The following is a 15,253-nucleotide window of genomic DNA, read 5'->3' as shown; positions in this document are numbered from 1 at the left end:
ATTTTAACTTGCGGAGGAAATAGATATTTTATCACTTTCATTGATGATTTTTCTAAGTTTACATATGTTTACTTGATGAAAAATAAAAGTGATGTTTTTAAAAATTTTAAATTTTCTCCATGATGTTGAAAATCAATTTGGAAAAAAATTAAAAAGAATTAAAAGTAATAGAATATTTATACAAATGTAAAATACTTTTTATGAAGAATAATTCTATATAAAGTGCTCAAATTCAAAAATAATTATAGTGAGTGAGAATATTTATCACTAGTCACAACTTTGATGGTATTAAGATATACTCTGTTAGTCTTAGAAAATAAGAACATAGACGTCATGTCAATACTATTTAGGTGATTTAAATGATGCATGGTCAAAATTTCTTATTACTAAACAATGTAAATAACTTTTACTTTAAAAAATAACTTTGTTACCTTAAAGCTGACTAGATGGTCACTTTGGACTCCAATCAACTCAGGGGTCTTTTTTTATATGATGTGCGAGTTATCATTTGTAATGATGTTTAAATTTGTCCAAAGTAATTTTGTAATTAAGTTACCATAAGTTCAACTATAGCTTAGTTTAGTTTTTGAGCAGATTTTATAATAATAAAAAATACAACAATTGTAAAAATTGAAGAATATGATACTACGCGAATAATATTTAAATTGAGAAGATGAAGAGAGGAAATTACCCCCTACCTCTTCTATTTAAAAGTATCAAAACACTCGAATACCTACTATTCTTTTATCATAATTCTTGATATTCATATCGTTTTATTTAGGATCATGTCCTTAGCATGCTGAAAATATACGTTGTCATGTTCAATCCTCCCCACACCATCTTCAAATTTTTTTCGATCTACCACTCCCTCTTTCTCTCCCGACACCTGTTATTTATAGAAGGTCTCTCACACTTCTTTATTGGTTCATTTACACACCTCATCTTGTCTTATCTGCCATGAAGAACATTCTCACATTTTCTCCTAATGTGTTCACACATTCTTGTAAACATCATTATTTTTGCTACTTTCATCTTTTGAAAACGTGCATTCTTGATTAACCAACACTATATCACATAGCGATCACATAAATTGTAAGCCAAGGGCAAGATGGTAACTTCATGGGTATTTGATTTATTTCAAACAGCAGCAAAATAAATAGACTTGTCCTTTCACTGATTTTGTCGGCCTATTTGAATGTCTTGTAGCACTTTTGAGCACTCATTATTTTATTTTTTTGATTTAATTTAATGTAATCAGATCTACCTGCACCTGATTGGTAATCTATTGCATAAAGTTATTCCTTATGGGAATAATCATATTTCAATCTCTTTTTTCATTTTTTTGGGTTAGTCACTCAAGGAAAAGTGATCCTATTTGTTCATATTAAATGTTATATATAGATTAACTTGACAACCAATCTTAGTAACCAATTTTAGTGCAAAGAGAATAATACATGAATCTTATTTTAAAGTTAAATAATTCAATCAACTTTAGTTGACATTTTATTCAACCCTTTTACATTGCAACTTTTCATCGTGTAATAAGTATTTGTGAATATTTAGAGAAAACACTCGTATTCGAGTTTTGGATATTGAAAATTTCTTAATAGAACATTATTCGGGAATAAATTTTATCCAGCACAAATTTATTAATCAGGCTTCACTATGAATATCAAACATTGGAAAAAAAAAAGTAGAGAAAACACTCAAATATCTATTCTATCATTGTCAAAGCCCATATTGTCAATGGGTTGGGCTCATCTACAAAATTTCTGGACCTTTGACTAGCATCACTTTATGCATCTTTATTTTAGTTTTTAGGGTATTTTACTTAATCCCGAAAAAACTCAATTACAATTTTTCTCAATTTTTTTGGTAATTATCCAAATTCTCTTTTTTCCCCCAGATTTTTGATACATACGAATGATGCTGATACATCGCAATTTGATACATGAGTCTTTTTCATGATACATCGCTAGTTGATACAAACCAAATATTGTAATATCAATAAAACTAATGAATCAGCTTATAACATCTAATATATCATGAACACAACAAAAATAGCAGTAAAACTTATGTTTTACTGCTACATTTTGTATTTGGTTTGTATCATGAAAAAAACTTATGTATCAAATCGCGATGTATCAGCATCATTCCTATATATCAGGAGAGGAATTTTTGAAATTTTTACAAATGGTAGAAAATAATTGAAAATATAGAAATATAGAGTGTGTAATTTGATAATTTTTTCTAATTTTTAACATATTTTAAAAATTTATACAAAAACAACCTCTAAATAATAAGTCGGAGTTTAATTTCTAGTGAAATACCAAAAGATTTACATTACCACAATTCATGGTTGATCACCGAGATCTTTGTTACTAATCCTAGCGGATCATAATTTAATGAATGACCTTATTACAACTCTTGTCAAATCACTAGGATTTTAGTACAAATTATATTATAACTTCTCCGAACAAATTATCTATAAATTCCAATGGATCACTAAGAGTTCAAATAATTATTTTGCTCAACTTCAACTTTAACTTTAAATGATTATGTTTCTTAACTTCAATCAAATATTGTTCAAAAGTCTACTTAGTATAGTACTTTTGTTGTGTGTGTGTGTGAATAAACTATTTTTAAATATTATTTTTTTAAAATATAAAATATTATTTACAATTAATTGAGCTACATTATTATAAAAATGACTTTGCCATCGTTCCTTCAAAGTATTATGGTAAAAAGAGAAGAACAAGAAACTTAGGTGGTCTAATTTACAATTGATTCGAAATATTCATAACCTGCCTTTGCCCTTTCACCGCCCATATTACTTCCGGTTCGCCGGAGAACCACGCGATGGCGCCGGTGAGAACTGCTGGCGCCGTCGCCACACTGCTCTCGTTAGCCGTAGTCTGTTATTTCCTCTGTAAAACGACTCAACAAAAGTCTTCCCGAAGAAACAAACTTCAAAGACGTAGAACTGGACTCGTCGCCGCCATTGGCAACACTCCTTTAATCAGAATCAATAGCCTCTCCGATGCAACTGGCTGTGAAGTATATTCTCTATCTCTCCATTTCAATTTAGCATATGCATGCATAGCTATATGTTTAAGTTGAAATAATTATTACTAGTAATTAGATATGATTAATGACCTTAATTCCAAATTAGTTGAGTTTGGTTGTATAAATATCATGATTCAGGATTTTGGTACTAATAGGAGTTAGATTAATTAGCTTAATTTTACGTCCTACTGTAATTCTCTTCCTTTATTTGAACTTAGCCTTGTAATGCTTTGCGAAGCTCATATAAAGATGAGTTGTTTATAGTTAGATATATATAGACCACAAGATTAAATGACTCTTTGGTTCATTCTAGGTATCTTTAGTTTAAGACAATAAGAATCAAAAATACATGAAGAGAATCTTTAGTTTCTTAAACTCCATGCCAAGTCAAAACCAGAAAAACAAATTGAAACGGAAGGAGTATTTACATGAATATGTCTAAACTGATAGTGTTACCAAATCTTGTTCAGATTTTGGGGAAAGCAGAGTTCTTGAATCCTGGAGGGAGTGTAAAAGACAGGGTAGCTGTGAAGATTATTGAAGAGGTGATATTCCATTCTAATTTCGCTTTCTTAGTCAGTTTTGTATTAGTTCGTTACAGCTAAAAATGCTTGCTTAAACTGTATCTGTTACCATTCTTTTAAATTCGTTCAGGTTTCTAATTTTCATGCAGAAGTTCTGATTCAATTTTCTAAATTGGTCCAATTTAGAAAAGTTTCTATTATCTTTAATAGCTCCTACGACTACCTCCTTTTGTGATTCTTTTTACTGTTTTTTGTTTCAACACCGTTGAATTTTCCAACCACAAATAGAATGTTTAGCAGCAAGCCAGCTTTTGCTGACCAGTTACAAATTGATTAATTTCAAGGATAGAGGATGATCAAAATGGTAAATATGCCCGTGGTACTCTACAGATCTTGCAAGTTGCAACTAGATAAACTGATTGACAAGGCCATGCCTTTCAGGTGCATCGGAGTGGGCAAAGTTAGTGACTTTATGTCAACAACCGGACATTTGCCTGAGAAATACCAGGGACAGATCTAATATGGAATTAAGCCATATTTTTGTGGATATATACTTTAGTCCATTTATGGGTATGTATGGAGAAGATGTAAACTCATAAGTAATTACTACTAAAAAAGATAGTAGTTCATTTGGAGCTGTTGGGATCCATTTGGAGCCCATGCTTTTCAGTTTCCACCTACCTAAAAAAGATTGCCAACATGCCTTTCTTCTGTATTGGAGCAGCCAAAATGAGCGAGTCTATATCAACAACCAGTACCCCTTGGGTTGGCCAGTGGTTTGGGCTTGGGACTTCCATGTTGGAGGGCTCAAGTTCGAATCCCCTTGCCAGCGAAAGCAAGGGGTTTGCCTTCTGGGTTGAGCTCGTCGCACCGGGCTTGCCTTCCTATGTGGTTTGCGAGCTATTGCATAGGAGCGGGAGTTTTACCCTGTGCGCACCCAAAGGGGAGCGGCTATGGGTTTTTCCTTGTCATAAAAAAAAAAAAACAGTTGTTTGCCTGGGATATCCTCGGGTAAGTCTAATACCCTATAACGCATACTTTTGCGGAATTCACTGTCATCATTCCAATCTCCAATATGTGTGGAATGGCAAAGAAGATTACTTGATTCTAGAAATTGAAAGGGTTCGATAAATTTGCTTCATGTGTTTAAGAAGATTACCTGATTCTATAAAGTTGAAAGAGTTCTATAAAGTTTAGGAGCTCTTGTAGTTATTGGGATAAGAAGGTTTTTAGTGAGGAGGAAAGCTAAACTCGGAGATTTCTTCATTAAAAAAATAAAAATAAACTCGGAGATTTGCTTCATGTGTTTATTTTTCTGTAAATTTGCTTTCACAACGTATTTACAAATAGCAAGGTTCAATAAACTTGGGTATCTGTAAATACTTTTACTTCTATTAACAGTAAAATATCAATCACAGGCCCTGGAATCAGGAGCATTAGCTGAAGGTGGAGTAGTTACAGAGGGCAGTGCAGGAAGCACAGCCATTAGTCTTGCAACAGTAGCACCTGCTTATGGGTGCAGGTGCCATGTGGTTATTCCAGATGATGCTGCTCTCGAAAAGGTAAGACACTCAATGCTCTTGTTTCCCCTTTACATTTGTGTTTTACTTAAATTAGATAAGATATAGTGTTGGCATTCCGTGAGTATGCTGGATAGCTACTACGAAGCGTTTGGAAAGCAAGCTCAAAAGATCTTCATCAAGTGGCCTATTGCTCAAGCTAATATGACAGTGCTATTGGGTAATCCCAGTGATTTCCTTATCATCCCATCCGTTCAATATCGCTGTGAAAGTTCTGATTAAAGGATAGTCATATAAAAAGAACAATAATAACAGCACAAGTTGCTTTTATTCTACCCCATGGAATAAGTTGGGGTATGCAAGCTGGTCAAGACACCGCCAGCTTTAAAAAAAAGTTGTTCTTTCTAAAGAAGACGAACTATTGCTACTGATTGAAATCTTCTCTATTCTTCCTTTCAGGCACAAATACTGGAAGCACTAGGAGCTACTGTAGAAAGGGTCAGGCCAGTTTCTATCACACATCGAGACCATTTTGTTAATATTGCAAGGAGAAGGGCGCTGGAAGCAAGTGACTTAACATCGACCACCAGAAAAGGAAACCAAATTGATGCCAATGATTCTAGTCAAATCAATGGTCACTCAATCAGTGAGGAAAAACAGAATATGCAGTTCTTGTCTGAATGCAAGGGTGGATTCTTTGCAGATCAGTTTGAAAACCTTGCTAATTTCAGGTCACATTATGAGGGCACGGGGCCAGAGATTTTTGAACAGACAGGTGGCAAGTTGGATGCTTTTATTGCTGCTGCAGGTACAGGTGGCACTGTTGCCGGTGTTTCCCAGTATTTGAAGGTTGGTTCTCAAGTTCTAAAGTTTCTTCATTTTCCGTTGCTAGATGATGCATGATTTAAAAGCTCTTGTATGATCAACAGGACAAAAACTCAAATATCAAGTGCTTCCTCATTGATCCTCCTGGCTCTGGTTTATATAACAAGGTAACAAGAGGAGTGATGTACACGAGGGAGGAGGCGGAAGGACGAAGGCTGAAGAACCCATTTGATACAATAACTGAAGGGATTGGAATAAATAGACTAACTGAAAATTTTAAGATGGCAAAACTTGATGGAGCTTTCCGAGGCACAGATATGGAAGCTGTTGAAATGTCCAGGTTTGTTCCTCTTCAGTCGACTACCCATTATAGTATTTTTCTAGTTGCAAAGATGTCAATATGCCGATAAATGTGTTTGGAAAGTGTTACATACCTCTTTTTAATCTTCTCTGACACAAAAAGGTGAAAGCAACAAGAAAAAGATAGTAACATTTTACCCTAATTTACCAAAAATTTCCACCATTGTTGTCACCTTATTGAACAACTCTTCTCGGTATCCGATAAGTTATGTCTATGACTGGTGAAGCTTAACTGGTACTATGACTCATCAGGTATCTGTTGAAAAACGATGGCCTATTTATTGGAAGTTCTTCAGCGATGAATTGTGTTGGAGCTGTCAGAGTGGCCAAGGCACTAGGTCCAGGGCATACAATTGTGACAATCTTGTGTGACAGTGGTATGAGACATCTCAGTAAATTTCACAATGCTGAATACCTATCTGAACATGGGTTGACACCTTCAGCAACTGGTTTGGAGTTCCTTGGTCTTAGTTGATCTATGGCTAGTTCATCATTTTAATTTTTACTTTTTTTTTTTTGGTTGGGGGGGGGGGGGGGGGGGTCCTCACGTCATTTAAATTCATGACAGCACCATCTCAGCTTGGTTAGGTTCATCTCTTGGTGTTCAGATACAATAGTATTTAGAAGCCGAGCTAATGTTGTATGCACTCTGGTAGAAAGAGAAAATTTTGACAATTTTTTTACTGTATAAGTTTCCCTTCATTAGGGTCTCTATTTTACGGAAACAATATTATTTCCGGTGCCATTATTCCTACTTCTGCAGCTGTAGGTTTACATTTTTACCCAATCTGGGAAGCAGCATCCGTTGATGAATGGTTATACGATCCTTATGAACTAATTGTTCTACACTTCTTACTTGGCGTAGCTTGTTACATAGGTTGTGAGTGGGAGCTTAGCTTCGGTCTGGGTATGTGACCTACAGGATACAGTTTGACAGAATATTAAAGGCAGGCCTGTCGCAATGATTTACTCTATTAGTTTCTTATTTAATATCTGGTTCAGACAAACTTATATCTCATTCAAATTTCACGCTGATTCTTTTGATATATGTGTCCCACTACTAATACAAAGGAGGAGGATATTCAAAAAAATCAAATGGGATTTTCTATTTTTTCTAGTTAAAATGGATAAGTGATTAGAAGGTCTGGACAAAACAGTGGATATATCATTAATTCTAATTTTCATCTGTTTCAAATGGAAAGAAATATGTTCATTTGGTAAGGACGTTATGGACAAGAATATCTCACGAAAGCTTGTATCACTTTACACATCTAATTAAAGAGTTCTTTTTCTAGAAGCTGAATCCTTACACATCCTTGATTTCAAATCAAAGTAAAGAAACAATAGCTTAGCATAATGAAGACAAGTGCATTCTGAAACCAAATATGGTGAATGAATTCGGACCGAATCAGTATATCACAAACAAACGCAGCCAAAAGACTGGTGATCTTAGCCGCCAACATAGGAGGGATTATTTGTTCTTTTCCCGATGAAAAGAAAACTCACTGAAGGGGGAGAGGTTTTCCGAGTATGTAAATTATGGATGCGTTTAATACAGATACTAGTATTACGCTAATGATGATTCCTTGGGAACATATTTTCATCGCAATGAGGGTCAAGCCAATCCTTGGGGGAATTCTTTGATCCTGCAGCCATTTTTCCACCCACAAGCTCTCTCAGGTGTTCCACCTTATTCTCGCGACCACTTCCACTGTACTTCCTGTCAGCTTCCTTCAGTTTCTGTCTAAACTTCTGCTTGCGATTATTATTAGGATTGAGCTCTTGTTGTTTTGATTGTGATGGAGGAGCACCGTGAGGTCCAAGATATATATTCTCCTCTTTCTTAGACTGCAAAATAGTAAGTGAGCAAGGAGATCAATTTAAAGTACTGTAAATCATCTTGGAAAAAAAATAGTAAGTTTGGAAGAGTTTTGACATCACAAAATATTTCTTTTAGGTGGAGAGTGAAACTCTTTAAGAGCTAACCTCAGCTGCGACTGTCTTTGACTCTTCAACTTCAACGAAATTACCGTTATTTTGGCCAGAATCTTCAAGTTCCAAGCTTGGAATTACATATCCTTCAGTATCTGATGGTCCAAAATGTCAGAACATTCTGTTAGTTCACATTAAATCTAAAAGCTCCAACGAACATTGAAGACTCAAAACATGTAAAAGTATAATTGCAGTACGTTTTAACCAAACAAACCCTTAAATTTAGATTCAGTTAAGATAAAAATATGAGCTCTACTCTTGGACATCAAATCTCAGGGAAGATGACAAAACAAAATCACCAGATATGGAACCTCGTATGTTAGCAGAGAAACGAAATGGCTGAGAATAAGTACTTCACAGTGACACATATTATTCAAGGAGGAAAGCCCACACAAAGTAGCAAGGTAGTAAAAACAATCCAAGACAGCAACCGAGCATTTACACAAAGGGGGAAAGCAGTAAACCCAGGATAAAGTTATATGCATCCTTTAAACCAAGTAATTTATGAATAAAAAAGCTACAACTACAATGAAAAAAATGGATATCTTTCTTCTGTACAACAAACATTTACCACAGCAAGTGTACAACAACAGCAACAGTTCATTTATGCTATATTTTCCATGTTCCTCTATTTTCTTTAGTTCAAATAAACTTTTTTTTTATCGAATGACCAAGTGATCTGGTATTTCAGCTTGGAAACTCTGTTGATCATAAACCCATTCTTCAACCCACACTTAAAAATTAGGCTTTGTGCAACAATCAGGTTTCAAACTTGTGATGTGTTGCCTAAACACATTCCATGTTGTTTTACCTTAACATTAAAATCAAAGTCCTGGAGGCAAAAAAGTTAAATCTTTTTTCGTCATTTGTTTTCCTAGTGAGATTTGGTGGGAAGAAAAGGTTCATTCACCAAACACTTCAAGCCCTTGTTCATATTCTACATCCCGTCTAAAATTGGCAAATAAAAGAAATAAAGCATAAAATTACAAACGTTTGAAAGATCAACATACGCCTAAGAATCTTAAAGAGCCTTATTAGTTACAATCTCCTTTGTAATGGAGTATACAAGGACGAAACAGAACAAGTACGACAAGGGTTGTGGATAAAAATTATCCAGGCCTTTCCTTTAATCGACCAGTCACGATCCAATAAAATCACCATCATATATCAACAATTTTGCTATCAAAACCATATATCTATATAGCATTTCCAGCCTATGGCCTCATTCATTAAAGCAAATTGCTATCATATTCACCCCACCAGCATGGCAAACGTGAACTTCTTTCAAAAAATGACAAACAGAAAGATGAAACAGCAAATAAACTAGGTCAAATACCAGTGACATCTAGAGTAAATGCCTTCAATGAAGACCTCCACACTCACTCGCGTACAAACTACTACAAGTATATAGATATTGAAAAGAGAAAAGAAAAATTGCACAAGGTTGTGTTATATTCCAATTTAAAGTGAAATTTTATTAAAATTTTGTTAAATGTATTAGCAGGGTCAGCTTGTGCAAACCTCCGAGTATTCCAGAGGGTACCTGTTGCTTCTCTTACTAAACAGGTAGCATAGAAGAAATCAACTACCTAAAATGATGCTCCTCAATTCATCCAAGTAGCAAAACTTATCAAATCGAAGCCATATCACTATCCACAAATGACAAAACATTCGAACAAGTTAAACCACCTCCATCAGACTGGCAACTATTAGCAACTTCTTTTTTGATAACAGTGGTGTTCGGGCCAGCTTTAGCGCACCTCACCAGCAACACCAGCAACAAGTACCAGGTATCCAATTAACAACTTCCGTTGAGCAATTACTCAAAAAGGCTAACACAAAAATTAACCGGACAAAAATTGATCACATCTCTAAACTGAATTCATCAACAGAACAAACCTACTTATCCATCAATTCACCAATCTGATGAACTTGAACACCATATATCCGATTAAAAAACAAACAATATTAAAAAAAAACATAAAATTCAAAAAAAATATATGAAAAAACAAGACGAGGAATGTAATACCCCACTCGTCATCTTCGATTGAAGGAGTGGTTTGCACTGAAGACGAGTCCATTTGGTGCAGCCTACGATCATCGATTTCACTACAACGCCGCCGCCGCCGCCGCTCGATTCTCCTCCGAATTGAAGCAAAGCACGCAACTATAGCTATAACATTACATCAAAATCGAATTTTTCTCGGAGAGAATCCAAAACCCTAAAAAGGCTAAAATACTCTGTTTTGCTGAACCTCTGTTACTTAGATTATTCACGCGAAATGACAATGCTAGCCTTATCTCCGGTGTTTTGACCCGAAAAGGAACCAAATGATCCGACTTAATTGTATATAAGAAATTACATGATAGTGATGGTTAATAGTAGTAGTCGTGGATGTCAATTTGGTTGGTAGTGATGATTGCGGATTAGTGTTAATTGTGATGACGATGGATAATAATGGTGGATGGTAGTAATTGATGATTGTTACTGATAATTGTGATAGATAATGTGGTGTTAATTGTCGATAGTCATTAATAATGATTGATGGTGATGATTGATTATTGTAACGGATAATGGTGCTGCTTGTGGATGTCGACTGGTTGATCATAATGATTGTGGAGTACAATTAATTATGGTGTTGATTGATAATAATGGTTAATGGTGATTATTGATAATTGTGATGAGTATTTTTGATAGATAATATGGTGCTAAATGTTGGTTGTCATATATAATGATTGATTATGGTAGTTTGTGATGGTGACTGGTAATTATAATGGATATTACGATAACTAATGTCGTGTTGATTATCGATAGTTATTGACGATTATTACAATAACAATAATAATAATTAGTAGCGTTTATAAAACTGTGATAATTATAATTGGGTGATACTATTTGTGGGTGGAGATGTATGATAATAAATTATTAATGATAGGTGGCAGTGGTGGTTACCGATCACCAATAACTATTTTCTTTGATAGCATACGTTATTAAGGAATTGAATGTTGGTCAATAATCTCTTATTTGTTTCATTATTGAATATATCTTTATTAATCAATTTGTTTGCAGACAAGAGACAAATTATCGAATTAAAAAATAAATTTTGCATGTGGATATTGATCAATTTGTTTGTAGGCAAACGAAAAATAGGCTAACTAAATAACTTTATTTTTTTCGTATAATTATTAATCAATTTGTCTGCAGGCAAGAGATAAATCGGCGAATTAAAATAACTTTTCTTGCATATGGATATTAATTAATATATTTGCAGACAAAAGACAAATCAATGAACTAAAATAAATTCTTTGTGTATGAATATTAATTAATTTGTTTGCACGTAAGAGATTAATTGGTGAATTAAAATAACTTTTATTGTGTACAAATGTTAATCAATTTGTTCGCAGACAAAAGGCAAATCGGCGAACTAAAACAACTTTTTTTGCCTACGAATATTAATCAATTTGTTTGTAGGTAAGAAACAAATTGACGAACTAAAACAAGATTTCTTGTGTATGGATATTAATCATTTCGTTTGCACGTAAGAAACAAATTGGCAAACTAAAATAATTTTTTCTCTCTACAGATATTAGTCAATTTTTTTGCAGGCAAAAAACAAATCGGCGAACTAAAACAACTTTCTTTGCATACGAATATTAATCAATTTGTTTGCAAGCAATATATAAATTGATGAGCTAAAACAATCTTTCTTTCGTACAAAATAATAATCAATTTGTTTGTAAATAAGAGACAAAATGGCGAACTAAGATAACTTTCATTGCGTATGGATATTAATGAATTTGTTTGCACGTAAGAGATAAATCAGCGAGCTTAAATAACTTTTTATGCATATAAATATTAATCAATTTGTTTGCACGTGTGAGACAAATCGGCGAATTAAAACAACTTTCTTTGCTTATGAATATTAATCAATTTGTTTGCATGTAAGAGACAAATCGGCGAACTAATAACATTTCTTGCGTACAAATATTCAATTAGTTCGCACGAAAGAAATAAATCGGCGAACTAAAACAACTTACTCTGTGTATAAATATTAATCAATTTATTTGCACGTAAGAGATAAATCGGCAAACTAAAGTAATGTTTCTTGCAGGCAAGAAATAAATTGATGAATTAAAAAAAAAATCTTGCACACGGATATCAATCAATTTTTCTGCAGGCAAACGACAAACTGGCGAACTAACAATTTTTTTGTGTATAAATATTAAATAATTTGTTTCCACGTAAGAGACAAATTGATGAAGTAAAATAAATTTTCCTTGCGTACGAATATTAAGCAATTTGTTTGCAAGCAAGAGACAAATCAATGAACGATTTTTTTTTCATACAAATCTTAAAATGGCGATTCTTTTGATAACACGTAACTATTGATGGGGAGGAGGGCTTTTGCCATTATCGCATCGGTTGTACGTACCTTTACCTTGATTGATATTGCATAACACTTATTCTATTATTAAATTATCAGCATACTCATAATTTTTATTTTTTTTACTTTTCAGCTGGAGAGTTTTTATGAACTCATACACCTTTTTTTCATTTTTAGGTTTGAAAGCAGCAAATAATAGAAACTTTCATAAAATCTATTTTGTTCATATTAAATTAAATTGTAATAAAAAAATCATATTTGCATAAACTTTTAAATGCAAAACACATCATAGAGATATTAAGACAATATTTTTAATTATTTTGTATTTATTCAAACTCAATTAATAGTTATAAAAATAGAAAGTAAATACACCTATGATTCAAACGATTAAAGAATTATATTTAAAAAATAAATATTTTCAATAATCAAGATTGACGTGATTAAAATTTCAACTTTGATAAATACAAACATACAAGGTGAGTAATTTTTTTTCTATTTATACAAGATTATACGCTAAATATGACTTTGACATATACAAACGTACGAGGTAATTTTTTTTTCCTATTTATATAAAATTATATGTTAAATATGAATTGCATTGATTGTGAATCATGAAACATTCAAAAAATTATACTCGAAGAGATATTACTTATGCGTGTATCAATATTTTTTTTTTTAAGATTATCAAAGATTAGTAGTGAGATGATGAATTTCTTCACCTTAATTCAAATTTTTGGACTTAAATTTTGTGAATAAAAAAAAATCTTACACAAATCAGTCACAATTCACAATAAATACTTAAGCCCATATAAAAGCCAAATGAGATCAATATTTTTTTTAGTATTTTAATTATTTAACCTTTACATTACAAAAGTTGGATTACTCACTAGTATTTGTATACGTACACGTTGAGCTTTAATATATGAAAATTTTTACACTGGTATTTAGAGCTAGGATTAAGATTTGATGTTTATAAGTTTTTAATTTACTATTGAACCTATTCATTATCCAACGTAAAGACAATTAAAGAAGTCACATATTGAATATAGAACTATACTAAAGGGAGCTAATCCAATCAAACTTATTTGTATACAGGAAAAAAAAACCAACACTTGTCTCTCCAATGAATCAAAATGGCCAAAGGTGTATGTTCATAAGGCAATGCTCAAAGTTTCAGTCAATTCATGTCAATATCTACGTTAAGTAATTAAGAACATAAATTTAATAATCCAAACAAAAACATTTATGCCTAAACCAATAAACAACAACAACAACAACCTAGTGAAATCCCACAATGTGGGGTCTGGGGAGGGTAAATTGTACGCAGACCTTACTCCTACTAAGGTAGGACGGCTGTTTCTGGGAGACCCTTGGCTCAATAAAGCATAAAAAGACGTTAGATAAGGCTAAAAAGTTAAGAGGTTAATAAGTTCAAAACGATATGATAAGGCAAATAACGAGGGCGCTACCAATAAAATAGAGTAATCAAAGTACGGAAAGTACTGAAAGTAATAGATAATAACAGACATCAGAGAACAAGAAATTATAGTTTGCTAAAGCGTCTACTAATACGATAGAATACCGTGACTATGTACTAGCCTTCTACCCTGATGTGGATCATCCACACCCTCTTATATAAGGTCATGTCCTCGGTCAGCTGCAGCTGCGTCATGTCCTATCTAATCACCTCTCTCCAATATTTCTTCGACCTACCCCTACCTCTTATGAAACCATCCACGACCAACCTCTCACACCTCCGCACTAGGGCATCTGAGTTTCTCTTCTTCACATGCCCAAACCATCGCAGTCGCATTTTCCGTATCTTATCTTCTACCGAGGCCACTCCTACCTTATCGCGAATAGTCTCGTTCCTAATTCTGACGCTCCTGGTATGCCCACACATCCATCTCAACATTCTCATCTCGACAACTTTCATCTTTTGAACGTGAAAGACTTTAACTAGCCAACACTCCGCCCCATATAACATAGTCGGTCTAACCACCACTTTGTAGAACTTGCCCTTAAGTTGTGGTGGCACCCTCTTGTCACATAGCACACCGGAAGCGAGCCTCCATTTCATCCACCCTACCCCAATACGTTGTGTGACATCCTCGTCAATCTCTCCGCTGTGTTGCATGATAGACCCAAGGTATTTGAAACTACTTTTCTTTTGGATGACCTGGTCTCCAAGCCCAACTTCCGCGCCAACCTCCTGAGGTGTCTCATTAAACTTGCACTCTAAATACTCTGTCTTGGTCCTACTCAGCTTAAACACTTTAGACTCCAAGGTATGTCTCCAATCCTCCAGCTTAGCGTCAACTCCACTACGAGTCTCATCAATCAGGACTATGTCGTCCGCAAAAAGCTATGTTTGTTGATAAATTGTGAATAAATTAACCATAAATAATCTCTTAATAATGTCATCAAATAATGAATTTATAAATCTAAATATACTATCTAAGTAAAAACTATCAATTTTGTTTGAGCTTATACTAGATACGAAATTTACCCTTATTAGAAAGCGTTTTACTCTTAATATACAATTATTCTACACAAATTTAAATTTTATCAAATTTAATAT

General features: G+C 33.7%; 2 protein-coding genes across 2 annotated transcripts; one reads left to right on the top strand and one right to left on the bottom strand.

The window, feature by feature from the left end:
* Positions 1-2,736: 2,736 nt before the first annotated feature.
* LOC129893253 (cysteine synthase 2) lies at positions 2,737-7,269 on the top strand. Its single transcript, XM_055968763.1, has 6 exons — positions 2,737-3,057; positions 3,537-3,611; positions 5,009-5,152; positions 5,570-5,959; positions 6,040-6,275; positions 6,548-7,269. The coding sequence occupies exons 1-6, from the start codon at positions 2,860-2,862 to the stop codon at positions 6,768-6,770; spliced, it is 1,266 nt and encodes a 421-aa protein (XP_055824738.1). The 5' UTR covers positions 2,737-2,859; the 3' UTR covers positions 6,771-7,269.
* Positions 7,270-7,643: 374 nt separating this feature from the next.
* On the bottom strand, positions 7,644-10,567 carry LOC129893070 (uncharacterized). Its single transcript, XM_055968562.1, has 3 exons — positions 10,317-10,567; positions 8,282-8,382; positions 7,644-8,143 (listed from the first exon to the last, which is right to left on the bottom strand). The coding sequence occupies exons 1-3, from the start codon at positions 10,366-10,368 to the stop codon at positions 7,868-7,870; spliced, it is 429 nt and encodes a 142-aa protein (XP_055824537.1). The 5' UTR covers positions 10,369-10,567; the 3' UTR covers positions 7,644-7,867.
* Positions 10,568-15,253: the final 4,686 nt, after the last annotated feature.

Source organism: Solanum dulcamara, chromosome 6 (assembly GCF_947179165.1).
Source record: "Solanum dulcamara chromosome 6, daSolDulc1.2, whole genome shotgun sequence".
NCBI lineage: Eukaryota > Viridiplantae > Streptophyta > Magnoliopsida > Solanales > Solanaceae > Solanum > Solanum dulcamara.
Note: the sequence above shows the minus strand (reverse complement) of the source record. Positions and strands in the feature narration are given on the sequence as shown.